Raw genomic sequence first — 25,280 nt, forward strand, 5'->3', positions numbered from 1 at the left:
AAGCTGGCCTATATTTCAAAGCAGTTCATGAACTTTTTTTCATAATCCTTCGAGACCTCACATTGAAATTTTATATTATTATAAAACCATCTAAATTTTTAAAATTTTTTTTAGAAATAGGTTCTAGATCCCAGATTTTCTTTAGCAACTCTTTTATTTTAATTTAAACTATGTAATTAAGCCTCCGTTACGTCTGAATGTATTTATTTCACTGAAAAAGTGAAAACCATGGTGTGGCTACGTAGTCCACTGATCGTATCTATCCAAATGTGTGTATCTATCTTTAAATGAGTGTTCTGCAACCGAAAGAAAAAAGAAGGGCGCGATGGGGATATAGATCATTAAGCTGTAATATATTTTGTATGTCTGTATGCTTGTTTACACCGGACTTTTGAAGCAACGGATGTTTTGTAATGCCCGCCAGATTTGAATTTTGTTGAAAACAATTACATTTGGATAGCTGACAAAATAGCTTTTGTTAAACGGCTTAAAAGCTTTCTGGTTTTGATAAGCATATGGTTTTGAAGCGAGTCAATAAGCAAGAGGTTATTTAAACGGCTGCAAAGTTTACCCCAGTGTGGCATCCAGGCATGCAAGTGTATCATAAACTGAAAAAAGTTACAATTTACTTCACGTACAGTAAAAATCACCATGAATTCTATGAAAACGTCAAAAATTCAACGGCTCAAACTGACCCACCTCGATTCTACGCTCATCTCAACTTGAGATGCTCAAGTAAAAAGTTGAACACAATACTGTTTCTAGATCAAAAAACGAGGGAGTAAAGGCACTTGCCTCGATTTATGGAATATCTGAAAATAACTCATTCGCACAACCTTCCACTCTTTTAGTTTTTCAATAGATTTACAAAAAAGCAGAACAAAATTCGCTTTCAATTAAAAAAAGGTTGAAAACGAAAGTGAAAAGGGAAGTGGAGAAACTGAACATTACGCAATGAATATTTCATGAAGCATGGGTAGCCCAAAATACCGTATTAATCCCAGAGAATCAGAGAATCCGACACAGAACTAGCCCTCCGGTCATCAGATGGAAGGGGCGGGAGAAGATGAGAGGACAGCAGTCAAAAAACGAGAGGACAAGAAAGACGAAAAAGCTGTTGGCAGCTGAAGGGATGAGAAGTAGGAGAAGTAAGAAGCTGGTGGAGGAGAAGAAGAACAAGATGCAGCTTCTGGTAATGTTGATGCCACCGCTGCAAAATCAAAGACTGCTTACTTTTATTGTACTACTTTTCCACGTTTTTGGGTAGGTTTCACGTTGTTTTTTTTTTACATAGGAAGATGTCGATTAAATTATTTGCTCGTTTGCTCGTACTACTCCGCATGTTTTTATTTTACATAACTTAATTTTAAAATGGCGGGGATACAACAAGTACCCTTTCATATTGCAAACTTGTAAATTTAATTCCGTTTTCGTCTTTTTTTTCTTAGAGTTCTTAAAAAAAATGTTAATCTACTTAATAAAAACCGCTATTATATGTAGTAACTTTTTAGGACTAATAAAAATCTTACATTAAAAATTGAAAAAAAAAACTTTAATTGAAATTTATAAAATTTAAAAAAAATTTTTAAAGGGTTAACTCTCCAAAATTAATCTTATAGCGGATTTGTTTTAAACAGAATGTTCTCCATAAAAAATATGAAACTTTTTCTCTAGCTTTTAGTACGAATTATGTTCTTTGACAACTAAAAACTTCCTCTCTACAGAAGAAATCAACACAAATATGAATTCAGGTCTTTAGCCTATTTATTTTTTATTTGTATATTTACTTCATGCATGCTTTCATTAAGCTAAATGATGCTGTATGGGCGTCTTCATGGTTGTTAATGTTAATCACTATCTGGATAAGATAAAAAATTATGTCGTAGAAGCCAGAGTGGGTTTGATCGAGAAATTTAAGATAATGTGGGTAAGAACAATATCTCAATTTATATTAGTTGTGAGACACAAAGTTGCATATTTTTCGGAAAATAGCTAAAGTAAAATAAAAATTCAGATTGAAGTTACGTAAGTCAAGCTCTGCATCATGAACCTGGAATAAGTAACATGGACCGTATTCAGGGATTGTTGTGCAGATGAGATCCGCAAAACTTTAACAAACTTTAGTTTTTAAACTATTTTTGTATCTTCCTGACTTTTTTATTGAATTTTTGAAACTTAAAGTAGTTTGATAGTTACATGCTTTTCTAAAAACCTTGCTAATCCCCTACCAATTTGGAATTTGTCTCCTCATCTTGTTCTGTCAACATCTTGGTCGGCTAAACTAAATACATACCGTTTTCCACTTTTCTCATATATTCCACCCTCCCAACTTATCCTAAATTAAAGATCAAAAACTGGCAATGTGTGTCTGTCGTGATCTGGAGAAAGATATGGATTTAGCTGTTCCATTTTGAATGGAAAGTGTAAAAAATAGCGCGCGAAGTGGGGGTGGGATGCCAATTAATTTTACTTTTGTTTACAACGGAAATACAACTTTCCGTTTTAGTTTACACAATAAAAAATGAATATAAGGAATATTGAATTAAAAAGCAGACGTCTGTAAAACTAAAAAAGTTCTGGGTTTGTGTCGTATTATTTCCGAAACTTGGAAAACATCAAAATTTGAAATGGTGTATGGGGTCCCCGAAACTCCAATGCTATGACTTCACATTTTAAAATTCAATAACTCGACACGAAACAGTTGAGTATTTAAAAATTCAGAAAAAAAATCCCATCTACACAATTTTCATTCAATAATAATTATATTTTTATCTAGTGGTACAACTGCATTGTATCGATCCAAAGACGTCTTCTCTTGCTTTGTTCTTCACAGCAATGAGTTTTTAGAAAAATCTGGAAATGTGCTCATTGAGAATATTGATGATGTGAATGAATGTCTTCGGAAATGCATTCAGGCTCCGATGAATCACAAAATCAAATGTAAAACGGTTATGTATAATGTGAATACTCAAAACTGTGTTCTTTCAAAGTATGCGAGACATGAGAGAACTGTCAAGTGAGTTTTTCTTATTGAAGATTTTTCAAAATGTAGTTGTAACTAACAACATTGTAATTTTTCGTTGTCAAAATTTTGTTCAGAAAATCAAAAGGTCTGCAAATAGATCTATACGAGAATCGATGCGCTTCAACAGAAAATGAAACTGTTCGCTTGGCAGTTTTCACCGAACAAACCAGGACAACGTCTGCTCCCGTGAGAACATCAATTGTTGGAAATGTAATCATGGCACCTGTACCCAATTTGAATGGAACTACTACGAATGCTCCAATTTCTACAACACAACAAGCGATTCCAACTACAAATGAATTGAGGTGGGGTTTCAAAAATATATTGTTTGGATTTCAGTTTATCAACGTTAATTAGAAATTTTAATGAGAAAATGGTTTTGATTTTTCAGAAGAGTTCATGCCGTCAAACAATACCCACTGGATCCAAAAAATGGGAACGTTATTTTTAGTGTAAGCATCCCAATGAAATAATTTCAGACAATACTGAGACTTTAATTCAGAAAACTGTTTATGCTGACCAGCCTTCTCCACCACTTCCACAGCGATTTGTGGATCGAAGAAACCGAGTAAATGTTTCCAAATATAACTTGAATCAATTAGAGATATTTCCAGAATGCAAAAATATTTCTTTCGCCCCGGCCACTCGTAGACTCCACGTCGTCAGTTGTAGCGGCGGCTCAACAACAGGTACAACTTCAATCAGATGTAGGCAGCTTAACAAAAGAAAGAAGACAAAGAAGTGAAAGACCTGTGGTCCTAGAAAACTTGGGTGAGTTTTAAAATATTTTTTTGCAGGATCAGTTTTTTAAAGTTAGCTGAAACTTGTTATTAAATAGTTTAATATAGCTGTTCCAGCCGGTTGCTTCATTAAAACTCCTAACCGTATTCTTCATAAGTTTGAGGAATCTAGGATAGGAGGAGTCACATTGGAGACTTGTATGAGGCAGTGCGCTCAAAGTTTGCAAAACTTCTATTGTGCCTCGATCAACTATAGTTTCGGGTTAAAGGTGAGATGTGGGAATTGTAAAAGAAATGATTTTCAAACTAATATTTAGATTTGTATTTTGAATGGCGGGAACCTGCATTTGAACGGAGGAGACACTTTGGTGGGATCAAGAGAGTTTGATTATTTTGAAAATACTTGCCAGCCAAGAAGCACCACAACAACAGGTAAATTTGAGAGTAGTATCTTACGGTCCAAATTTCCAAATTTTTAGAATCTTCGATTGGAGGTTCAGGTACTAAGAAAGAGTGCTATCGGCTGTATAATAACTCAATATACAACTCATTTGACGCGACCATTGTTGGGGGACTCCAGGATTTAGGTAATGCCGTGGGTAACAGTTTTACATACAAAAAAAAATATTCAGAGAGCTGTGAGTCCGAGTGCTCTTGGTCTCACATTCGTCGTCGTGAGAAGTGTCTTGGAGTGAACTGGATACCTACGACACGCGGATGCATGTTGTTCCACAAACAAATCGATTTCAATGTTCTACAACCTTCGTTCAAAGCACAATTTTTAGCAAATACGTGTACATGTGAGTGACACAAGCTGAGAACAGCCACGCAATACAAAATTTTAACTTCAGATACAACAGACCAGTCGTCAAGCCGATCATCATCTTCTTCATCTTCATCTTCAAAATCAGACCCTGATTACTACGATCCAAATCATTGAAAATTATATTTTCACACCCCAAAATAACAATTTCAATACCATAAATCTGTAATTCTCTAATTTATTCCAATACTCACCTAGATTTATTCTTAAATTTTCAAAACTAATTGACGGTTCTTCTGCTCAATTAATATGCACTACCCACGTTACCATGACATTGTTGGTCTAAACCCATTTTTGATTTATTTTTTGTATTTGTTTTTGTAAATGAAGTTGTAGATATATAATGGTAAAAAGAATGAGTTTTTCGTACTTGAAAGGTATTAAAGGTTATGCAATAAACACTTTAATATTAATTTGTAGAGCTGTAAACTGACTACTAACCTACAGAATTTCCACCCATCTGTTCGTATTCTCTGTACGCCTGCGTGTCTCTTTATTAACACACTCGTTTACGTACCCTGCGTCTGCTGTTCTTTTTCTTTTCACTGCACGGTTTACATTCAAAATTTATTCATTCTCTTTTTGTTAGATGTTTTTCCTGTGATTCTTAATTGGTTTTTATACTGTCTAGACGTTTGATAGACATCAGAATGTTTCAATAGATTTTTCAAAATCCTATTGGCATATTCTTTTAATCTTATTCTCTGTTATCACAGATCAGATATCAGCGTCCGTCTGTACTCAACGCCTATAGTCTATAAACTTTTCTGGTTTAGTCACATTTTGATTGTTTTTCGAGTTTAATCACTTGAGAGCACGGTGAGCAACAAAACAAGTAATGAGAGACAGCGAGACGCAGAGAAAGTAACGCTCCTGTGAGTATAAAAATAGTAGAGCAGTCGGGCGGTTTTTTAATTTTAAATATTGTTGCCTTTAAAGAGTACGGTAGTTTCCGATTATTTTGTTTTTCTTATTTCGGCTCTTAGATTACGTAGCGTTTTAATTACATTTGCTCATGTGATTCACTGTCTCGAAGAAAAAACATTTCTAAAGCAAAAGCTTCCCAAAAACGATTTTGACCAAATTTTTGCAATCTTAATTTTTTTTTAAATTTTTTAAAATGATTTTTATCTCAGTTTCAGAAAATGCACTGTCTATGTGTTCTTCGGAGTACGTTATGCTGTCAAATGCCCACATCTACCTATCGAATGTTACTTCAAACGAAAGCTGTTCCAGTTCAAATAATCAAAAGAGATTTGACAGCTAAAGTTAAAAATCAGAAGTTAAATCAGAATGTGAGTTGGTAAAAACCCAATTTGAAGATTTTTGAAAATTTCAGATTAGAAGAGTTGACAGACGTAATGCTGCATATCTTTTGAGACATACTACGTGGAAAGATTTGGTGGAATTATATGAAATTGCAAAACCATTTCGGAAATGGATATTTTGTGAGTCACAGACCAGGGGTGTGCGGCAAATTTGCCGAATTTGCCGTTTGCCGAGCTCGGCAAATTTCGAAATTTGCCGCACACGTCAAAAATTTGACAGTGCAATTTTGACTAAAATCATTGATTTTTTCGCCAAAAATTTAGTAAAATGACACAAAATTGCGTTATTTTGATGCTTAAGCAGACATACAACACGGAACTTATTCAGAAACCAGATGAGTGTTAAGATTTCAGTAGTTTTGGCGCTCCAAAAAACATCAAAAAGTATCAAATTTTTCCGAGTTTGTTAAGCACGGCAAATTTGCCGAATTTGCCGAATTTGCCGTGCTCGGCAAATATTGAAAAAAGAGATTTGCCGAATTTGCCGAGCTCGGCAAATTTTGAGATTTGCCGCACACCCCTGTCACAGACCTTTTAAAATTTTCCTTTCATTAATTTAATCAATTTTTCAGTGGGCACAAGTTTCATGGTAGTGTCAAGTGGAATTTTTCTGATTATTCCTCGAATTTTGGGAAAGCTCATTGATCAATTTGATAGTAATACGGGAGTTCAGAAAGCCGAGGAGGTGTTCACAATGAAGATTGCAAAATATTTCAAGGAGCAGCCCATGTCGCTTGTTGGATTGTTAGCAATCGGTGCATTGGCTACAGCTGCGAAAGTTTACTGCTTGCAAATTGCAGGCAAGTTGTGATATCCAAAATTTGTGAAGTAATTTTGGAACTTAACTTTTAGGAGTGAACATAGTTGGAAGTTTGCGGAAAATGGTGTACAGTTCTATTATCAGACAGGATATGACATTTTTCGACAAAAACATGGTTGGCGAAATCGGGTCTCGCCACGCTGCAGATACTGTAATCGTCGGATATTCGGTCTCATCGTCCCTTCGAGCAGGAGTTCGAGCTGTTCTCGTCGGTGTTGGCTCTATTGGAATGATGCTTATGACGTCATTGGAGTTGTCTACAGTCTCCTTTTTGACTGCTCCAATTGTGATGGGGATATTTAAAATGTTTGGGAGAGTACAGCAACAATGCACTTGGCAATTGCAAGAGGTGGCGGCAGATGTTAATCAGGTGATCTAGATTTCTGAAAATAATTTAGTATTGATAAAGATTTTTCAGACTGCGATCGAGCGAATGGCTAATATGAAAACGATTCGAATGCTCAGTGCGGAACAACAATCAATAGATGAATACTGTAAGAAAGGGGAACTGGTTTTAGATATTTCAAAAACTGAAGCTTTGGCAAAGGGAAGTCTGATTGGATCTGTAAGTCTTAAAGAAGCAAAAATGTATGAATAAAACTAGATTTTCAGTTCCAATTCACAGGGTACTCTGCGTTCTCTTCGATCTTATTTTATGGAAGTCACCTTATCAATACGGGACATATCACATATGGTTTGTTGGCTTCATCAGAAATTTTTAAACTTTTTTTTGTTAAGGAGAGCTCTCATCGTTCTGTCTCTACGCTGTTCTCGCTGCTGCAAGTCTCTCAAATATCTCTGGATTTTACAATGAAGTTATGAAAGGCCTCGGAGCTTCATCTAGGCTTCTCGAGCTGAAAAATGCACAACCTATTATGAATCTGAACTCTGGAATTAAGAAGACTGACATTACCACATCAATTCAATTTGAGAACGTTTCATTTGCATATGCTGGACGCAAGAAGACTTTGGAGAATATATCATTTGACATTCCACGTGGCAAAATTACTGCCGTAATTGGACCATCTGGTAGTGGCAAGTCGTCAATTGCAAACTTAATGCTGAGACTTTACGATCCGGCAGATGGAAGGGTTACTGTAGATGGAGTTGATCTACGCGACCTGAATGCTACAACATGGAGACATGCAATTGGAACCGTTGGTCAGGAGCCTGTTCTGTTCACTTGCTCCATTCGAGAAAATATATTGATGGGAACAGAGCATCCGGAGAAAGTTAGCCAGTACGAGCTGGAGGAAGCCGCACAGCTGGCTAACGCATTGGATTTTATTCAAGGATTTGAGAATGGTTTTGAGACGATGGTATGTTTAGCTTCACATCTTCAGATGAATTCGAACTTTTTTATAGGTCGGAGAGCACGGATGCAAGTTATCTGGAGGCCAAAAACAACGAATCGCGATCGCACGTGCACTGATTTCAAAGCCAAAAATCATGATTCTTGATGAAGCAACTAGCGCTCTTGATGCAACCTCTGACTATTTGATTCGAATGACTTTGGATAATTTGCTGAAAAATCATAATTTGACAGTATTGGTTATTGCACATAGGTGAGTTATATTCGACTATACTTCAGTAGATAACACATTTCAGACTCGCCACAATGCAACAAGCTGACCAAGTGGTTTACGTGAATAGAGGTCGAATCGAAGGCCAAGGAACATTTGATGAAATGATGAAAATTCAGAATTCGATTGTTGAGCAAGAAGCAAGGCGTCGAGGCATCCCGATGAATGAGCAGATGAGCAGAGTAAATACTCCTGTGGCTCGCGGATTTTCATTAAAATTCTAGAAATTTTTAGACTTTTTCATTTAGTGTTTAACAGTTGAACATGTGCACAAATAAAAAAAACTTATATATTGCAAATCGGCCAGTTTTAGACCCGAAAACACGAAACATGACAAGTTGAAAGGTTTCAAATACTAATCCTACACTAATCAAAGTAAAAAAATTATTTTGCCATGGAAATAGCCGCCAGAACAAAGAGTGAGGATCCTACGATGAAAGACAGCTCCCGGTAGCTGGGAAATTGATCAATCTCAAAGTCGACGTGGTGCTTGTATTTTTGTGAAGCAGCGGCCACTAAAGATTGAACATCTTCTGATGAAGCTTCCAAATAGAATCGGACATCTGGAGGGCGAGAAAATTTGTCGGGAGTTGTATGAACCTGAAAATGTAATAATTTACATGAAAAGTATAGGGGAATTTTGTAACATGTAGTTTAAATATAACTTACTAAATCAACAAAACTCTTCTTCATCTGTTGTTCTCTGGCGGAATTTAAATATACATTCGCTGTCTCAAAGTGTGGTTGAAAAATGATAGTTTTGACGTCGCCAGTCGCTAGATATGTTTGCTCAAAATTTTCCCAAGAAATCGGTGGCAATTTTTCATTGAGATTTCGATGTTCGCTTCGACGTCTGGAAGAAGTTGATTTTGAAGATTTTTTTCCGAAAATAGTTTACTTGTAAAGAAGAATTCCATGCGTCGAAATCCAGATAAACATGAGGCAACCTCCGAGAGCATAAGCGCGGCGTATTTTGGCTGAAAAACATTGTTTGGGATCTGGGCATTTTAAAAATTGGGTTACTTACCTTTATCAATTCTTTCCTGAAACGCTTTCAGTTTTGCTGGGTCCACTTGTTGAGAGTTAAATCGAATCGGCGTCCATCCTTGTAGTCGTGGCACAGAACGGAAGAAAACTCGGGAAAACATGCTGAAAATCGAATGATTTAAAACAAAAATCTGTTAAGGATTACTGTAAATTTTAAAGGAACAATTATATGGAAGGCAGCTTGGTCTCGAGTGGAAAAACGCGTGTTTTCCTCTCGGACAACATGGCAATTAATTTTTTTAATGTGAATATTGGTTTCTTTTTTATTTCATTTATTATGCATAATTTTATGCTAAATAGTACACTTCGTTATTAAATTTTTTCAAAAAAAGATTAGTTTATTTAAGTAAATATTTATTTTAAATGCAAAAAAATGCAATTGAGCGAAGAGAAAGAGGCGTTGACGGAGAAATAAATAGAGAAGTGCGGCAGAGCGCTCTTGCATTGCACACCGCTCAACAGATTTTTCCTTCAATTCCTCTTCTTCCTTTGCTAAATATTTCCGTTATTCCTGTTATGACACGCATCGTAAAAATAACAATTGATATATTTCTTCCAGGGTAATCATGCTAGCCGGTAGTCAGGCTCTTCGCCACCTTTCTACTGCTGCACAAAACCAAGGGTAAGTGTGTAAAATAGATTTTTCTATTTAATAGTATTTTCCAGAGCTTGCGGTCCTGCAGTCAAGCTTCTTCTGATTCAATATGGTCTGGAAAATCGAAAAATTGATGGAACAGGCCCAAAAAACAAAAATATTCTGAAAGGCGATGTTATGAAAATAGTTGAAGCTGAAAAGCTGAAGCCGGTGGCTCATCATGCACATGCTCCAAAAGAAACACATATTGAAAATAAATCTATTGAAAAGGTTTGGAAAAATGTTTCAAAAATTACATATTGTTTTGTTTTGCAGAAATCAGACATTTTCGGCGCCAACAATCGCAGTCTCCGTCATCACCAAGATATTCCTCTCAGCAATATTCGAGCAACAATCGCAAAACGATTGACAGCTTCTAAAGTAAAAATTCGAAATGTTATTATTGGAGAAAATATTTTATTTCAGCAGCAAATTCCTCACGAATATCAAGGTGTTGACGTTCGAATTGACGATATTCTGGCGTTGAGACAGAAATTGAAAAAATCCGGAACTGCTGTTTCGCTCAACGACTTTATCATAAAAGCCGCAGCCCTTGCACTGAGGGTAGGCTTTTCAAAATTTCTTCGTAAATGAGAGCTCTATTTCAGTCCGTGCCGACAGTAAATGTTCGATGGACTCCAGAAGGAATCGGTCTCGGATCAGTCGATATTTCGGTCGCTGTGGCTACTCCAACCGGCCTTATCACTCCAATTGTAGAGAATTCTGATATTTTGGGCGTTTTGGCGATTTCTAGCAAAGTGAAGGAGTTGTCGGGATTGGCGCGAGAAAGCAAATTAAAACCACAACAGTTCCAGGGAGGATCTTTTACGTGAGATTTATTCTATTTGTTTCGGTTACTTCAAATATAATTACAGAAATTATTGAAACGTTCACAACGTTCAAAAAATGTATCCACATCAAACAACTTCTAGAGATCTTTGAAGTTTTTTATGTTTCTGTTCTAATTTCTCGTAAGAGAGAAGAATTGATAAAGAAATCACATGATAATCATGCAAATTTAAAAGCTATCATCCCGAAATGATACAAAAATTAGAAAATTTCAGAATTTCGAATCTTGGAATGTTCGGAAGTGTGACCAACTTCACAGCCATCATAAATCCACCGCAATGTGCCATTTTGACGATCGGAGGAACTCGTTCTGAAGTTGTATCTGTTGATGGACAATTGGAGACACAAAAATTGTAAGGACTGATACCTAGGAAATTAAAAAAAATCTCTGCCATCAAAATTAAATAATCCCATCAGATTAATATGTATTTTTTTCTAGAATGGGTGTCAATCTTTGTTTCGACGGACGAGCAATCTCCGAAGAATGTGCAAAACGATTCCTTCTTCACTTCTCCGAATCGCTTTCTGATCCGGAATTGCTCATTGCTGAACCACTTTCTCCAGAACTCGATTTTGATTTTTCGCGTTTATTGTAGTTTCGAATTAGACAGGATTCTCATACTCTTCATAGCACCGATGTACTCTAATATTAGATAAAATGAAGTCGAATTTTTAATTTGAATGCAATTCGAAATTTGAAAACACTTTCCGCGTGAATCGCCCTAAAAATATCGCGTCGTCCAACATTTTCTTCCACAATTTTCGATTATTTTCAAGATGTCCCCTTCACTTCTTGGTTCATCATTTCTTCGCTCAGCTTCTGGCAACTTCACAAAGTTCGCAAGTATCCGAAATGCACACTTTTTGTCATCGGTTCCAATGAAGAAGCGTGGAGTTGATGGAAATCTACCAAAAGATTATTTCGAAAATAAGGTAGGACTGAATAATTTAAATCACCTATTTACGTTGCAAAATTTATTTTCAAAAATTGAAAAAAAAAGAATTTCAGACAGTAGTTGTCTACTTCTCAGCTGGATGGTGTGGATCCTGCAAATTTCTGACTCCAAAGATCAAGAAATTCTACAATGCTGTAAAAGAATCGGATGCTGGAAAGAATCTGGAAATCGTATGGGTGTCGAAGGACAAAGAAGCAGCCCACCAAGAAGAATACTATGAGAAGAATCTTCCAGACTGGCCATATATTCCATTTGGAGATGAAAATATTCAGTGAGAGAAATTTCCAAAATTTATACTGAAAAAAATTATAATTTTTCAGAAAGCTATCGGAAAAGTACAAAGCAGTGGTGATACCGGTTCTGAAACTCGTTAACTCCAATGGAGATGTCGTTCATGATCGTGTCCGTGCTGACGTAGAAGCTGGAATCAAGGCGGATCCTGTGAAGACTATGGAGGAATGGAAGAAATTGTTGAATCAGTGATTTACACAGATGACTCAACTAGACTTGAATATTATGTACATTTTAGTAGAGAAAACATTGATTATGGGTTCTTTTAAGTAAATAATTTCCATTACAATTTGTTCTTTTTCTCACCAATATTTTCCAGACGAACACTAAATACAAAAAATGCATTCTCGAAAATTCTCACATATATTCCCCATATACATCCTGTTATTCTCTCCCATTCCGCTCACTGAACAACAGCATCAGAAATAGAGAGTCTGAACCTACACGACAACGAAAATAATGATAATGAAACGAGAAAAGCACTAAAAATGGGCAAGGCGGTGTGTGGTTGCTATGGGATTCCATCTCTTTCCCCTCTAACTGATTAGAGAAGCAGTCGGGCAAAAAAAATATTGAAAGGAAAAGTACGCGGTTTTGTTTGGCTTCGTCTCATTTTTTCGTATAGTCTGATGTTCTAATGTTGATGGCAAAAGACATTATTGAAATGGAGGAGAGCGGTGGGTTAACTTCTAAAATTGCTATTTTTATTTCAAAATCTTAGTTTGTGGTAATAAAAATATGAGAGGACGTATGGCAGATACATAATAAGTATATGTATTTTTAATGCAAAAATGCAAGAATTTAAGATATGGGCGGAGACTGTTGTGCTAAATTTCACATTTTATGGAACTGTCATTTTAGCAGAAAGTATCGAATGCACAAAATGTAGACAATGAATTGATAGAGTTGCACTTATTGAACAACTTTTGGAGGATCCTATCACATTTCTTTGACGTTTTTCATTCAACTTCTTGTACTTATAATATTTCTGGCATAAAATAATTCTTTCATAAAAACAACCGATCTTCTAATATTCAACACTTTTAAGTGATCAAAAATTGGAATAAAACAAGAAAATCTACCGTACCCTCTCATGTCTATAAAACATTGAATCCTTAGTGTCGCGGCATCAAATCTATGACTTTGAATCAAAATTCAATTTTTCGGAATAAGTTAATATTTTGTTAAGTATTTCGAAACTTTTCAAAACGGCTTGGAAAACAATACATGAAATTTTCTGGAAGAACCCAAATTTGGAAAAAAACATGAAAGAGGAGCTAGGTTAGTGGTGATTTCACTTCAAAACACTGGAACATTGATATACTCTGGAACACCACAAAAGAGAAACAAAATTAAAATAGAAGAATCTCCCTGATGACCATTTTCTAAATCATTAAAACAAAAATGCCACAAATAATAGGAGATCTTTGTAATATCAACTTTACAGTTATTCATCCTTCCGAAACACGACGACAAAGCGACTTCATACATTCTGGTTAGTCCCCTTCATTTGGTATATATTCAGTTTCGTATTTTCTCATCATTTATTTCAAATATTGATAACTTTGTTTTCGTATTGTTCCCGTTGAATCGACAATGTCATTTGTTTTTTGGTTCCCCATACGCTACAAACTTCACCTATTATACACAAACTCACGTCGTACAATATCCCTAGAGTAAAAATTGACGCACACTCTTTACTCATTTCAATTCGTGAAATTCGCTAAAAATCAGTCAGGACTCTCACTCACATGATATTGTTGATAAGTGTGTGCAAAAATGAAGTATTTCGAAAACTGAAGTATTTCGAAACTAGCTCCAATTATCAAGTATCCAATTTTACCCTGTACAAACTATCTCTGATTAACTCATGAGTCTCCCATTAGCTTTTTTTTACATTTCTTATGTATTGTATTAAAATTAAAAGTAGTTAGTCAAAAAAAAACCCCAATTTACTCTTGAATAATACATATATTCGAAAACTATTTGAAAAAATTCCTTCCTAACACACAAACATTAAATTTGATTAAATTGAAACTTATTGAAAAAAGTTGACACATGTCCTTAAAGCTTTTTACTTTATAAAGTAACGTCTTTTTAACCTTTTCACAGCATCCCATAAGGTTCGATTAAGTACTGGTCAAGCTTGATTGTTACTGCAGAATTAGACATTTTAGCGTGAATAAACCGAGTATTATAATTTCAATTTTGGTCAAAAGATTATCTGTGGAACAGAAATGCCAGTTGTACCAAAATTATAAAATATATGACTATGCAACAAGGTGGAAAAAATGTTTTAGGGGAGAAGATTGATTTGATTATTGTTAACCTTTTTTTGCTTACAACACCAAGTGTTTTCTTTGTTGACTCTTTTTATATTATCGTCTCATGATCCTTCATATTTTGTTTCAGAAATGACAACGGATCTCTTGTCCATCTCAAGCGATTGGAACCCGGCTTTAGTCTCTCGACGAGGTAGGTTTTTATTTTTTAAATATTTGAATTTTACTTTAGAAAAAAACCAGGCATTGTAATTACTAATCAGAAAAGTGAAAAACAAAACAAAACATGCGTTTTTAAGAAAAGTGGAAAAACAATAAAATAATATTGATTTTTGAAATTCAGACTCTTGCGTATGAATATTTATTACTTGTTTTGAATTTTCAGCATCAGTTCCCATGGAAATCATAATTGGAGGCAGTGAGTTATTTTGTTGTTGTTATAGCATGCAATCGAAAAACAAAACGAGAAAAGATCTGAAAAAAAAACCAACTGAAAAACAGCATTTTTTGCGTTATATCACCGTCAGATTTTTGGTTCATAAGCCTTTCTAGCACCACATTCGCTTTTCGATAGAATTCATATTTAAGAATAGTATTATACTAATGTCTGAAACAATAAGTATAACCATCGACTCAGATGGAAAGCCAATCTTCACGGCAACACCATCTTCCACTGTCGGGTCTCCAGTTTTGAGTGACCGTAGAAGTTCGGAGGAGAAGGAGAAAAAGAAAAGCAAGTCAAGAAGTGGATCTAAGAAACGGTCAAGCTCCCAGAAAAAGAAGACAACTACCACTACCACGACAAAAACGTCACAAAAGACAGCGAAGAAGAAGGAGGCAAAAGATGTTACAAAAGAAAAAGACAGAGAGGTGGGCTTTTTTTGGAATATAAATCAACCTTCGATTTACCCCTATGCTCTTTTTTACATTTCGTTATAATTTATCCAGATCCCAATAAACAACAAATAAAACCTAACCGAGTCCTCCTAAAATGGCAATCTTTTTTAAATAGAGAAAAATCGTATGGGTTATGGACTTATGGTTATGGTTATGGACGTATGGATTTATCGTGTTGATTTTTATGTTTAGAAGGGGAGTACTGATAACCCGTAATGACCGATTATAGCTTAGGAGAATTTTCTAAATTTTTAAATAGTTTTTATTCAATTTCGCAAAAAAATAAATTGCTGAATTATTTTTTAGATCAATTTTGAATTCCCGCGCAAACTAATTACCTAGGTTTGCCATTTTTGCTTTTCTTGATTCTTACTTAAGTATTTGATTTGAAGCTTTCAAATTTTAATAAGCTGACTTTAAATTTACACACTTCTTACACACCACAATTTATGAAGTTTCATATAAAAGCTTCCTCTTCCCAGGCAAAAAAGTTCAAACACACGCCCTTCAAAATGTTGATTTTCTTTTAGAAATTTTTTTAAACTTGAAAACATCTAATTTAGAAACAATATCAGTAACAACAAACACATGTTTGATTCAATTCTAATTACATAAAAAATTTGAAATCTTTTTAGAGCTCCGAAGGTTCGCCGACATCCATTCTAACTAACGATCTGGCCACTTGCTTCATCGGTGCTCCATCCCGCACATCTAAACAGATTGAAAATCTCCCAGAGTACGAGCTACTCCGAAAAGAACTTCTCGTTACAGTTCGAGATGCTGTTATTCAAACTGATTTATTTTAGATCGTCCCCTCAAACCAATAATTTTATTTTCAAAACTGTAATAAAAAGTTCAAAAATTCATATAATTAACCGTTGAAAAAGAACATTTACAGAATCTAGAGTTCAAATTGATCGTGAAGAATAGCGTACTTTCCGTCTTCTTTCTTCCAGATTTGCGTAAATTTTCCGCTTAGAGTTCCTTGCTGAAACTTTACATTAAATTTGAAAATCTATTAAATTTAACCTTTTCAGTAACAAAGCTAAAATCGGTGTGAATGTTTACAAAATCACCAACTCCTTCGTAGCGAGAATTGGAGATCTGAAAATTGTTAGGATAGATTTTAAAATGTTTAAAATGTTTATCACCTGAACTTCGTACTTTCCAAAATCGGCTCCCATTCCTTTGAAACTGTCCACTATCGCTGAAATTCACAAGTTTCATTAATGGGAAATCGATTGAACTATGATTATCTTTACCTTGATTACCAAACATACAACTTTTTCCTTTCTCAATCATAACCGAATTAACATGATAAAAGTTCTCGACTTGTTTCCAATTAGAAGTGTTCAACGCGTCGAGGTACTTTTTCATCAATGGAGCCAAAATGGACTCAGCTTCTGAAAATTAAAAAAAAAACTTTTGGAAGCTATACTATCTGTAGACCTACGCTCATTTGTCAATGACATTTTTCAAGTTGAAGCTCAATACTTGTTTTCCACGCAGAGAGAACTACAAAGATGTATTATTGGTTGAGTCGGTAAAAATGGGTTTGAAGCTTGTTGTTAAAAATACAATTTCAGAAAACGTGCTAAAAATGCTGAACGCCAAAAATTAAATGAAAAAATTTCAATAATGTTATTTTTCAACTGCAGAATCAACTATTTTAGATATAAATTCAAAGATAAATTGTTTAAACTTCGAACAACACAAAAACCAATCAGTGACACCGATTGAGAAGTCGAAATGAACTGAAATCACTGATAAACGTGAAAAGAGTGAGAGAGAGAAACAACTGGCACTTGCCTGCTTCCTCTATTATTTTCCTCAACGTTGATAGACATTTTAACACAAAAATGTTTCTCGGAGCACACGTGTTTTAATTTCTACGAGAAAGTGGGGAATTTGGGTTTAGAAGACAAATGTGTTGTACGCAAATGTCAAAAGTGATAACTTTGAAGAGTAACTAACTATAAGATTAAACAAACTCAGATAATAGATTTCTTGAAAATCAAAAAAAAAGGTATTTATCTGACTTCAAAATTTATCAAAAATATACTTCAATAAAATTTTTCAAAAATTTATGAAGTTCCGTTGCTGCTTGGCAGCGAAATATGTAAAATGAATAAAATGCAAATCTTGTTTTCTAACTTCCAATTTTTTTTTAAATGTACAAATCTGCAACTGGCTTACCTCAAACTCAAGGATTCTTGCAACATTCCCTCTGAAAAATGTCTTCAATGTTTTATTATTGTTTACAGAACTCCAATTCTTTCAAATAAGAACGCAATTTTAGTTCATGACTTTCTTAATGAGAAACGTATTCCGTCCTACGTTTTTCTTCAAGATTTCCATTAATTTCAGCTGGGTACTTGATAGGAAATGAGAAAATAGGAAAAAGAGCTTTTTCGGTTAAAAAAGCACAAGCAAGATTGACAAAGTCTAGGGTTTGATGGATGTGGTCTCTAAAGAAAAAAAATCTTGTTTTCTAACTTCCAATTATTTTTTTAAATGTACAATTCTGCAACTGGCTTACCCCAAACTCAAGGATTTTTGCAACGTTCCCTCTGAAAAATGTCTTCTTTTTCGGTAAAAAAGGCACAAGCAGGATTGTCGAAGTTTGAGATTTAATGAATGTGGTCTCTTCAGAAATTTAAAGCCAGTTTTTGGATTCTGCGATTGCTTTATTAAAAGCTTGCTTAGCTTTTAGTAGAAGCAAAGTACCAAAAACTTGCGTAAATAACCTTTTCTGAAATCACGTTAATCTAGAGTATACATTTTGTTGACTCACTATGTTTGAGATTTCTGAATATTCTAAAAATAGTCTAAACCTCCCAAAAAGTTCATGATGTTTTTTTTTTCTTTTTCGGTAAAAAGAAAAGATGCTCGTACAAAAAAAGAAAAAAAAACTCTTTCTGTACTAAGCCTCTTCGTGGCGAAAGGGATCAACAGATAACCACTTCAACAAACTCGATGATTTCGTCACATCGAGAGTGGCTTGGTTTGGAACCAAGTGCAAATTATCTGGCCAAGAAGTACACCGTCTCACGCAGGCCAGAGGTAGTGTCGAATACTCTCTGTCCGGGCGGCTCTAGATTGGCTTAGCAGGTCATTATAGAGTATCTAGAGACACAAATTTTGCTCTAAACAGCAACCCATCCTGCCTCAGTCCTCCGCATCCGGCCTCTGCAAAGGGAAAGACAGTTCCTGGAGCACGTCGGAAGAGGCGATCTAATCTCGGAGTCCAAACCATCTGTCAATCGGACTTGGAAATTAAGAAGCCGTGGGACAAAACAAGAAGAACTGACTATCGTGTGTGCACCTTCAACTGCAGGTCCTTGTCTTCGGATGATCGACTTACTGAGCTGCTAGAAGAGACGAGGCGAATCCAATTCGACGTCATCGGATTGTGTGAAACCAAACGAGCAGCCGAAGCACACTTGATACATCAGGACGGTACCGGCGTCTTCTTAGGCAAACGGAATGAAAGTTCTGTATCCGGAGGGGTCGGCTTCATAGTTCGAAGCACCCTCCTTCCCAAAATCGTAGAAGTACGATTTCTCAGTCACCGCATCGGCTTACTCATCTTCAAAGTGAGCCGAAAATTCAACTGCACGGTGATTCAAGTCTATGCTCCAACTGCGGACTCAGACCTTGAGGAAATCTACGACTTCTACGACAGTGTTGAAGACGTCTTCAGAGAGTGCCGAAGCAAGTATAAACTTGTTATCGGCGACTTCAACGCTCGAATGGGATGCAGACAAAACAACGAAAGGTACATTGGCCCCCATGCCATGGAACCTAGAAATGATACTGGAGAGCTTCTCGCAACATTTTGTGAAACCAACCGTCTGTGGCACACGAACTCTATGTTCAAAAAGCCTATGCACAAACGGTGGACTTTCGTCAGTCCCGACGGGAATCACAGACACGAAATTGACCACATTTTGGCCAATGGAAAGTTTGTCACAGATACCACTGTACTCCCCTCTTTCACAAATGGTAGCGACCATAGGTTACTCCGCTGTAACCTCCACTTCAACAATTGCCTAGCAAAGTTGGAGCAGGTCAGACGGAGAAAACCTCCGAAAAGAGTGTTGGACCCGACGATTGCTTATGCAATCTCAGCGACAGTCACGGTTCAGAGTGATCCTGATTTAGATATCGACTATGATAATCTGATTCAGTCACTAAAAGAACTCCAAGACCAAGCTATCGTTCGACCGGCCAACCACTCATCCAACAGACTTTCGGAGGAAACCCGAAAACTGCTGAACAAAAGACGTTTTATGGATAGAAATGATCCCCAATTCAAATCTATTTCAGATAAATGTCGTGAAGCAGTTCAGAAAGACCATGAAGCTTTTGCCAGTACTCGCCTTCTATCTGCTGCGAACCAGAAAAAGAGTTTGAAAAGAGTTGCTAGGGACATCAACGAATATAAGTCAGTGATCCCATGCCTCAAATCAACCTCTACTGGTGAAAGAATCACTTCCAGGGTGAAATTGGAGCAGGAGATTGAGAAGTTCTACACGGAGCTCTTCAAAAGCGCTGTGAGCAACTCTCAAACATCTTCAATACCCGCCACGGCAACTCCACCGCCGTTTCTCCCGGAAGAAATTCGTTATGCTCTCCGTTCCTTCCCGAATGGTAAAGCTGCAGGCCAAGACAAAATCAGTGCAAATTTCCTGAAGTCTTGCCACGATGACGTCACTGACCTGATAACGGATCGATTCAACAGATACCTCCACAGCAGAAATATACCGAAACCCTGGAAAACCTCCAAAACCACTCTCATCTTCAAGAAAGGTGACCGTGAGAATTTGGAAAACTATAGGCCCATCTGCCTACTACCCGTACTCTACAAAGTATTCACTAAGTGTCTGCTGAATAGAATGCGAAGATCCCTTGATGAGGCTCAACCTGTCGAGCAGGCCGGATTCCGACGATCTTTCTCTACGATCGATCACATCCACTCGCTCCAAAGACTTCTTGAAGTCGGCAGGGAATACCAGGTCTCACTGACACTTGTCTTCATAGATTTCAAGAAGGAATTTGACAGTGTTGAACACCAGGCAATCTGGAAAAGTCTCGACGAGCAAGGTGCAGATGGAGCCTATATTGATCTACTGAAAGAGTGTTACAAAAATTGTACCACAAATTTTACCCCATTCCACAGGCCAGTCACAGTACCAGTGACCAAAGGAGTTCGACAAGGAGACCCCATATCTCCGAATCTCTTCTCCGCTTGCCTCGAACACGTTTTCCGAAAGCTCTCCTGGATTGAATTGAAAGGAGAAGCTGAGGATTACGACACAATACCCGGAATGCGAGTAAATGGCAGAAATCTAACCAACCTTAGATTTGCTGACGATATTGTGCTCATCTCCAATCATCCGAATACTGCCAGCAAAATGCTCCAAGAACTCGTACAAAAATGCTCTGAAGTAGGTCTCGAGATCAATACTGGGAAGACGAAAGTCTTGCGAAACCGATTCGCTGACCCCAGTAAAGTCTACTTCGGTAGCCCTTCCCCCACCACCCAGCTCGACGACGTCGACGAGTACATCTACCTCGGTCGTCAAATCAACGCCCAAAACAACTTGATGCCGGAAATCCACCGAAGACGTCGAGCAGCCTGGGCTGCATTCAATGGAATCAAGAACACCACCGACTCCATCACCGACAAGAAGATTCGTGCGAATCGGTTCGACTCAATTGTCCTTCCAGCGCTCACCTACGGTTCAGAAGCCTGGACATTCACCAAAGCTCTATCCGAACGAGTAAGAATCACACATGCCTCCCTAGAAAGACGGCTTGTGGGAATCACACTCACTCAACAACGAGAACGAGATCTCCATCGAGAAGACATTCGTACGATGTCTCTAGTCAGGGATCCGCTCAATTTCGTGAAAAAGAGGAAGCTAGGATGGGCTGGACATGTTGCGAGAAGAAAAGACGGAAGATGGACCACGCTGATGACAGAATGGCGCCCATATGGATGGAAAAGGCCTGTTGGAAGGCCGCCGATGCGATGGACTGATTCGCTGCGAAAGGAGATCATCACTCGTGACGCAGACGGAGAAGTCATCACCCCCTGGTCCACTATAGCCAAGGACCGAAAAGAATGGCTTGCTGTGATCCGCAGGAATACCACGAATTCCTGAAGAACGGATCGTCTAAGTATCTAAGTAAGTAAGTATCTAAGGTCTCTAAAGAAAAAAAAATCTTGTTTTCTAACTTCCAATTATTTTTTTAAATGTACAATTCTGCAACTGGCTTACCCCAAACTCAAGGATTTTTGCAACGTTCCCTCTGAAAAATGTCTTCTTTTTCGGTAAAAAAGGCACAAGCAAGATTGTCGAAGTTTGAGATTTAATGAATGTGGTCTCTTCAGAAATTTAAAGTCAGTTTTTGGATTCTGCGATTGCTTTATTAAAAGCTTGCTTAGCTTTTAGTAGAAGCAAAGTACCAAAAACTTGCGTAAATAACCTTTTCTGAAATCACGTTAATCTAGAGTATACATTTTGTTGACTCACTATGTTTGAGATTTCTGAATATTCTAAAAATAGTCTAAACCTCCCAAAAAGTTCATGATGTTTTTTTTTCTTTTTCGGTAAAAAGAAAAGATGCTCGTACAAAAAAAGATGCTCGTACAGTTAGTTTTAATTGCAAGATCTGCTTAAAGTCATCGTGTCCACCCAAAGCTTTACGTTTTGAGTGCAAGATGCAAATCTTGGCGCGTTTTGGGACCCGGATGTCTGTCAGTCTCTAACTATCTACCCAAAATGGTCTGAAATACCAAAATAACACATAAAAAACGGAAAATATCGGTCATTTTCCAACTCTTCTAATATCCCCATATTTACCGCGCATTTATCTCTAAACTCTGCTCAGAGAACCGTGCCGCACTTCGGTTTTTTTTTTGAATTTCGACGCAAAACTTTTTTCTGTTGTTTTCTAGTTTTCATTGAAGAAAAAGATAATTAATGTAAAAAATAAATTTCGTATTTCAAAAGTATTTAAAAAAAACACATTTTTCTTGTTGAGTACCGCGCACAATTTGTCGGATTCGATACGGTTTACAAACTCTTTTGAAATACGAACAAATATGTTTGATTTTATGACTTTTTTCTACATTAAAAATTTGAAAAATAACACAAGAATTTGCTTTGAAGTTGAAAATAGCCAAGATGCATGGGTTCTATCAGCGTATTCAAAAGACAAAAACACTTTTTTCCACATTTTATCAAATTGAAAAAGTTTTCACATATATAAACCGCTACTATTCGTTTAACTTTTCAAAATGAGGACAATTAAAGAGTGGGCATTCCATTCAATTCGATTCTATACCAAATGGGATGTGAAATTTGAGTGTTTAATGTTTCAAACACTTTTTACTTGAGATCGCACTCTTTGAAAGTAAAATATTTACTTTTCAAAAAATTCCCGTTCTTACTTTCTCGGTATTTTCTGTAATTAGTTCCTTGTTCGAATAGGCTTATCGTTTTAATGTGGAGCCAAACTAAATTCTTTTTTCCTCCGTTGCAAAAAAATGTGACCAAATGCGTATAATTGTATAAGAGGGATCAAGTTATACGAATAGCTGACGACAAATTACTGGGTCGTAGACATTTCTTCGAAAAACTCACAACCTACACTTGATAAGTCTTTGGTCGTAATTTGAGAGCCGATTTTTCGAACTAAATTAAAAACATTCAATCGCCACCTGTCTAAAAACAAAATGTTTCATGTTTTTTCGAAAACAAAATTAAATATCATAATACCTGCATTTAAAATACATTTATTTTGAATATGAATCGTCATGTTTTTCAAAGAGAACATCAGACTATCAAATTTCGTTGAATAACATTTTTCAATGTAAGAAAATATTCATTGTCTAAAATTACATTGCGTTGCTTATTTACTTGTTATTTGAACTTTGAAACCAATTTTCAGATAAAGTTTTTTTTGAGGTTTAAAAATTCTATTAACTCCCATTATAGCTATTGAAGCTTCATTGGGTTCACAAAGTTCTAAACATCAAAGTTTTTCACCTTTTCACCGTTCCGGTTTTATTTGAACTTGTTCCATTCATTTATCATATTCCAACTATTTTTTTGATAATTTCAACCTTGAGAGTTTATATCCAACAGTTGTTCACAAGAAAAGAAGATTTGATGAATCCAAGGATATTTTTAGTCATTGTTTTATCACAAATTTCGGGTTGTTAATTATAATTTTCAAATATTGTTATCTTTATGGCGCGATATTCCTGTTTATGGTTCTGTGAAGTTTGATTTTTGTTCTACACGCAACCATGCGTTGTGGAAGGAGCTCCGCGGTTGACAATTTACACACGAATATGTCGCGCCCGACCAAACATATATTTTCTTCACTACTGAAAAAATCTAGGAGTGCGCCACGTATTTCATGAACATTGAAAAAAGTGAAACGCCACGGGATTAATCTGAAAAATTTTACAGGGTTTTAGTTTTGTTGTATGCGATTATTTTATTATAAGACTCCCAGCCACCGGGCTAATAACATCCTGGTGCGCGTCACAGGATCCCAATCATAATTTGAAGATAATTTTCTTTCTCTCTATGTATTTCAACTACACCTCTATGCTTTTACCATGCCTTTTATCAACGTTGCGATTGATTCCATTTTACTATCCAACGAGACATGATCACGTAAGATTAATAGCAGTAGTCCTACTATTTTATCATATTTTGTTTTCAGCAATGTAATATAATAGTGAAATGTGCTATTCCCGCTGTGCTCCTTTAGCCATTTATTTTCAACTTCGCTCTTATTCCAGCTTTGGGAACATGCCGCCAACTCAACTATCCATTTGAGTTTGGCCAAATCTATATTTTTTTCACACGTGGTTGGAATAATGTAAGACACTCAATCACTGAAAAATTTAAATCACGTACTAATTCTTCGCAGATGAAGTTGGCTCCATTCATAATCGGGAACGTGGTGTTTTGGCTGTTTGTATTTTGTTGTCTGAATTATATTTTATACAAAAAATTAACAGTATTACGGACTAATAGCAAAAGTGCACAACTTCAAAAAGCTGAATTTTCATTGACTTTAACCTCATTATCCATGATTTCTTCTTACACCACCAATCTTATCATTATGGTTAGCTACTTAGTTCGAGTTTAACAAAAATAACTCTTCAGATAATGTTTCAATTTTTCTGGACAGCTTCATCATACATCGTAGTATTTCATCCTTTTGGAAATGACTGTGATATTGTTATAGTGGCGTGGGTGTTTTATACAACTCATCCTGTATTTAGGCATCAAGTTTCGATGATTAGGGTTAGATCAGTTAGATAACTTAACTCTTGATAATTTTTTTTTCAAATTTTATTTGCAACTACTATTTTCATTACAAAATTGCTTTTTTCAAACCATAGTTCAAAAAAAAGACATAAACACGTTGAATGTATGTGTGTATTCACAACACTATACGAATTAATAAATATTGGATAACGTCAACTGTACATGCTATGTTTAGTACTTTAAATATGTTTTTGTTCTGGATTGTTTCTACAATTAAAGATTAACTGAAACCAATTTGGTTATGAATATTCACGCTGCTCGAATACTCAGTGAATAATTCAATTACCTATGTGTAATCGAGTTTATGCCAATTTACGCAACTGCCTGTTTTATTTAACAATGTTCCTAGAGTAGACTAGACTCGTTCGCGATGATGCAAAAGTTTAAATAAGAAGTTAGTTGCAATGAAAATACAAACTAGCATAACTCAAGAAAATCTGTAAAATTTGTTTTCAATCCTTACAATTACGAATTTTGATTTAGAAAAGCGTGCATTCCATCTTATTAACTATTGTATTCTACATAGAATACATTTCTAACTTTTTAGCAAAACATGAATCAATGTATTTGTAAAGGTTATAATTATTTTCTGAACATCCCAAACTCAAGTTCATGCGGGTTTAATTAATTGGCCTACAACCCT

General features: G+C 36.0%; 7 protein-coding genes, 3 non-coding genes and 1 pseudogene across 14 annotated transcripts; 8 read left to right on the forward strand and 3 right to left on the reverse strand.

The window, feature by feature from the left end:
* Positions 1-237: 237 nt before the first annotated feature.
* Positions 238-258, reverse strand: 21ur-15377. Its single transcript, NR_068534.1, has one exon.
* A 638-nt stretch (positions 259-896) lies between these two features.
* Positions 897-917, forward strand: 21ur-14644. Its single transcript, NR_068535.1, has one exon.
* A 149-nt stretch (positions 918-1,066) lies between these two features.
* On the forward strand, positions 1,067-5,001 carry C30H6.5 (Apple domain-containing protein; the record flags this gene model as incomplete). Of its 2 annotated transcripts, none has more annotated exons than NM_001269020.3 (11): positions 1,067-1,263; positions 2,777-3,016; positions 3,100-3,330; positions 3,417-3,477; positions 3,528-3,593; positions 3,640-3,796; positions 3,883-4,034; positions 4,083-4,197; positions 4,245-4,352; positions 4,398-4,565; positions 4,617-5,001. In NM_001269020.3, 11 exons carry the CDS (start codon positions 1,067-1,069, stop codon positions 4,703-4,705), a joined length of 1,584 nt encoding a protein of 527 aa, NP_001255949.1. In that variant the 3' UTR covers positions 4,706-5,001. The 2 variants fall into 2 exon arrangements, with proteins under 2 accessions (NP_001255949.1, NP_001255948.1); NM_001269019.3 differs by having other exon boundaries at positions 3,874-4,034; positions 4,617-4,938.
* A 723-nt stretch (positions 5,002-5,724) lies between these two features.
* haf-1 (HAlF transporter (PGP related)) lies at positions 5,725-8,620 on the forward strand. The gene is made up of 9 exons (NM_070697.8): positions 5,725-5,883; positions 5,928-6,036; positions 6,489-6,716; positions 6,769-7,106; positions 7,155-7,301; positions 7,349-7,430; positions 7,475-8,055; positions 8,102-8,301; positions 8,345-8,620. The coding sequence occupies exons 1-9, from the start codon at positions 5,734-5,736 to the stop codon at positions 8,541-8,543; spliced, it is 2,034 nt and encodes a 677-aa protein (NP_503098.2). The 5' UTR covers positions 5,725-5,733; the 3' UTR covers positions 8,544-8,620.
* C30H6.9 (Altered inheritance of mitochondria protein 36, mitochondrial) lies at positions 8,545-9,468 on the reverse strand. The gene is made up of 4 exons (NM_070698.7): positions 9,347-9,468; positions 9,218-9,296; positions 8,989-9,172; positions 8,545-8,919 (listed from the first exon to the last, which is right to left on the reverse strand). The coding sequence occupies exons 1-4, from the start codon at positions 9,465-9,467 to the stop codon at positions 8,704-8,706; spliced, it is 600 nt and encodes a 199-aa protein (NP_503099.1). The 5' UTR covers position 9,468; the 3' UTR covers positions 8,545-8,703.
* A 458-nt stretch (positions 9,469-9,926) lies between these two features.
* On the forward strand, positions 9,927-11,523 carry dlat-2 (2-oxoacid dehydrogenase acyltransferase catalytic domain-containing protein). Of its 2 annotated transcripts, none has more exons than NM_001269021.6 (7): positions 9,927-9,988; positions 10,033-10,231; positions 10,277-10,381; positions 10,427-10,564; positions 10,609-10,829; positions 11,065-11,202; positions 11,289-11,523. In NM_001269021.6, exons 1-7 carry the CDS (start codon positions 9,933-9,935, stop codon positions 11,443-11,445), a joined length of 1,014 nt encoding a protein of 337 aa, NP_001255950.1. In that variant the 5' UTR covers positions 9,927-9,932; the 3' UTR covers positions 11,446-11,523. The 2 variants fall into 2 exon arrangements, 1 of the variants encoding a protein (NP_001255950.1); NR_068536.1 differs by having other exon boundaries at positions 9,933-9,988; positions 10,032-10,231; positions 11,289-11,445.
* A 103-nt stretch (positions 11,524-11,626) lies between these two features.
* Positions 11,627-12,377, forward strand: C30H6.8 (protein-disulfide reductase; the record flags this gene model as incomplete). Its single annotated transcript, NM_001392456.1, has 3 exons — positions 11,627-11,782; positions 11,859-12,076; positions 12,126-12,377. The coding sequence occupies 3 exons, from the start codon at positions 11,627-11,629 to the stop codon at positions 12,286-12,288; spliced, it is 537 nt and encodes a 178-aa protein (NP_001379185.1). The 3' UTR covers positions 12,289-12,377.
* Positions 12,378-12,643: 266 nt separating this feature from the next.
* On the forward strand, positions 12,644-16,141 carry C30H6.12 (BESS domain-containing protein). Of its 2 annotated transcripts, NM_001269022.3 has the most exons (6): positions 12,644-12,773; positions 13,544-13,591; positions 14,509-14,571; positions 14,764-14,796; positions 15,016-15,248; positions 15,911-16,141. In NM_001269022.3, the coding sequence occupies exons 1-6, from the start codon at positions 12,734-12,736 to the stop codon at positions 16,079-16,081; spliced, it is 588 nt and encodes a 195-aa protein (NP_001255951.1). In that variant the 5' UTR covers positions 12,644-12,733; the 3' UTR covers positions 16,082-16,141. The 2 variants fall into 2 exon arrangements, with proteins under 2 accessions (NP_001255951.1, NP_001255952.1); NM_001269023.4 differs by lacking the exon at positions 13,544-13,591 and having other exon boundaries at positions 12,668-12,768; positions 14,502-14,571; positions 15,911-16,110.
* Positions 16,061-16,790, reverse strand: T02D1.8 (DUF4440 domain-containing protein). Its single transcript, NM_001028181.3, has 5 exons — positions 16,729-16,790; positions 16,538-16,678; positions 16,427-16,482; positions 16,305-16,379; positions 16,061-16,263 (listed from the first exon to the last, which is right to left on the reverse strand). Exons 1-5 carry the CDS (start codon positions 16,745-16,747, stop codon positions 16,177-16,179), a joined length of 378 nt encoding a protein of 125 aa, NP_001023352.2. The 5' UTR covers positions 16,748-16,790; the 3' UTR covers positions 16,061-16,176.
* A 5,829-nt stretch (positions 16,791-22,619) lies between these two features.
* On the forward strand, positions 22,620-22,640 carry 21ur-15017. The gene has a single exon (NR_068537.1).
* Positions 22,641-23,271: 631 nt separating this feature from the next.
* On the forward strand, positions 23,272-24,631 carry sru-14 (annotated as a pseudogene). Its single transcript has 5 exons — positions 23,272-23,504; positions 23,765-23,974; positions 24,024-24,182; positions 24,234-24,431; positions 24,473-24,631. Coding segments are annotated over exons 1-5 (959 nt in total).
* Positions 24,632-25,280: the final 649 nt, after the last annotated feature.

Source organism: Caenorhabditis elegans, chromosome IV, assembly GCF_000002985.6.
Source record: "Caenorhabditis elegans chromosome IV".
Lineage (NCBI taxonomy): Eukaryota > Metazoa > Nematoda > Chromadorea > Rhabditida > Rhabditidae > Caenorhabditis > Caenorhabditis elegans.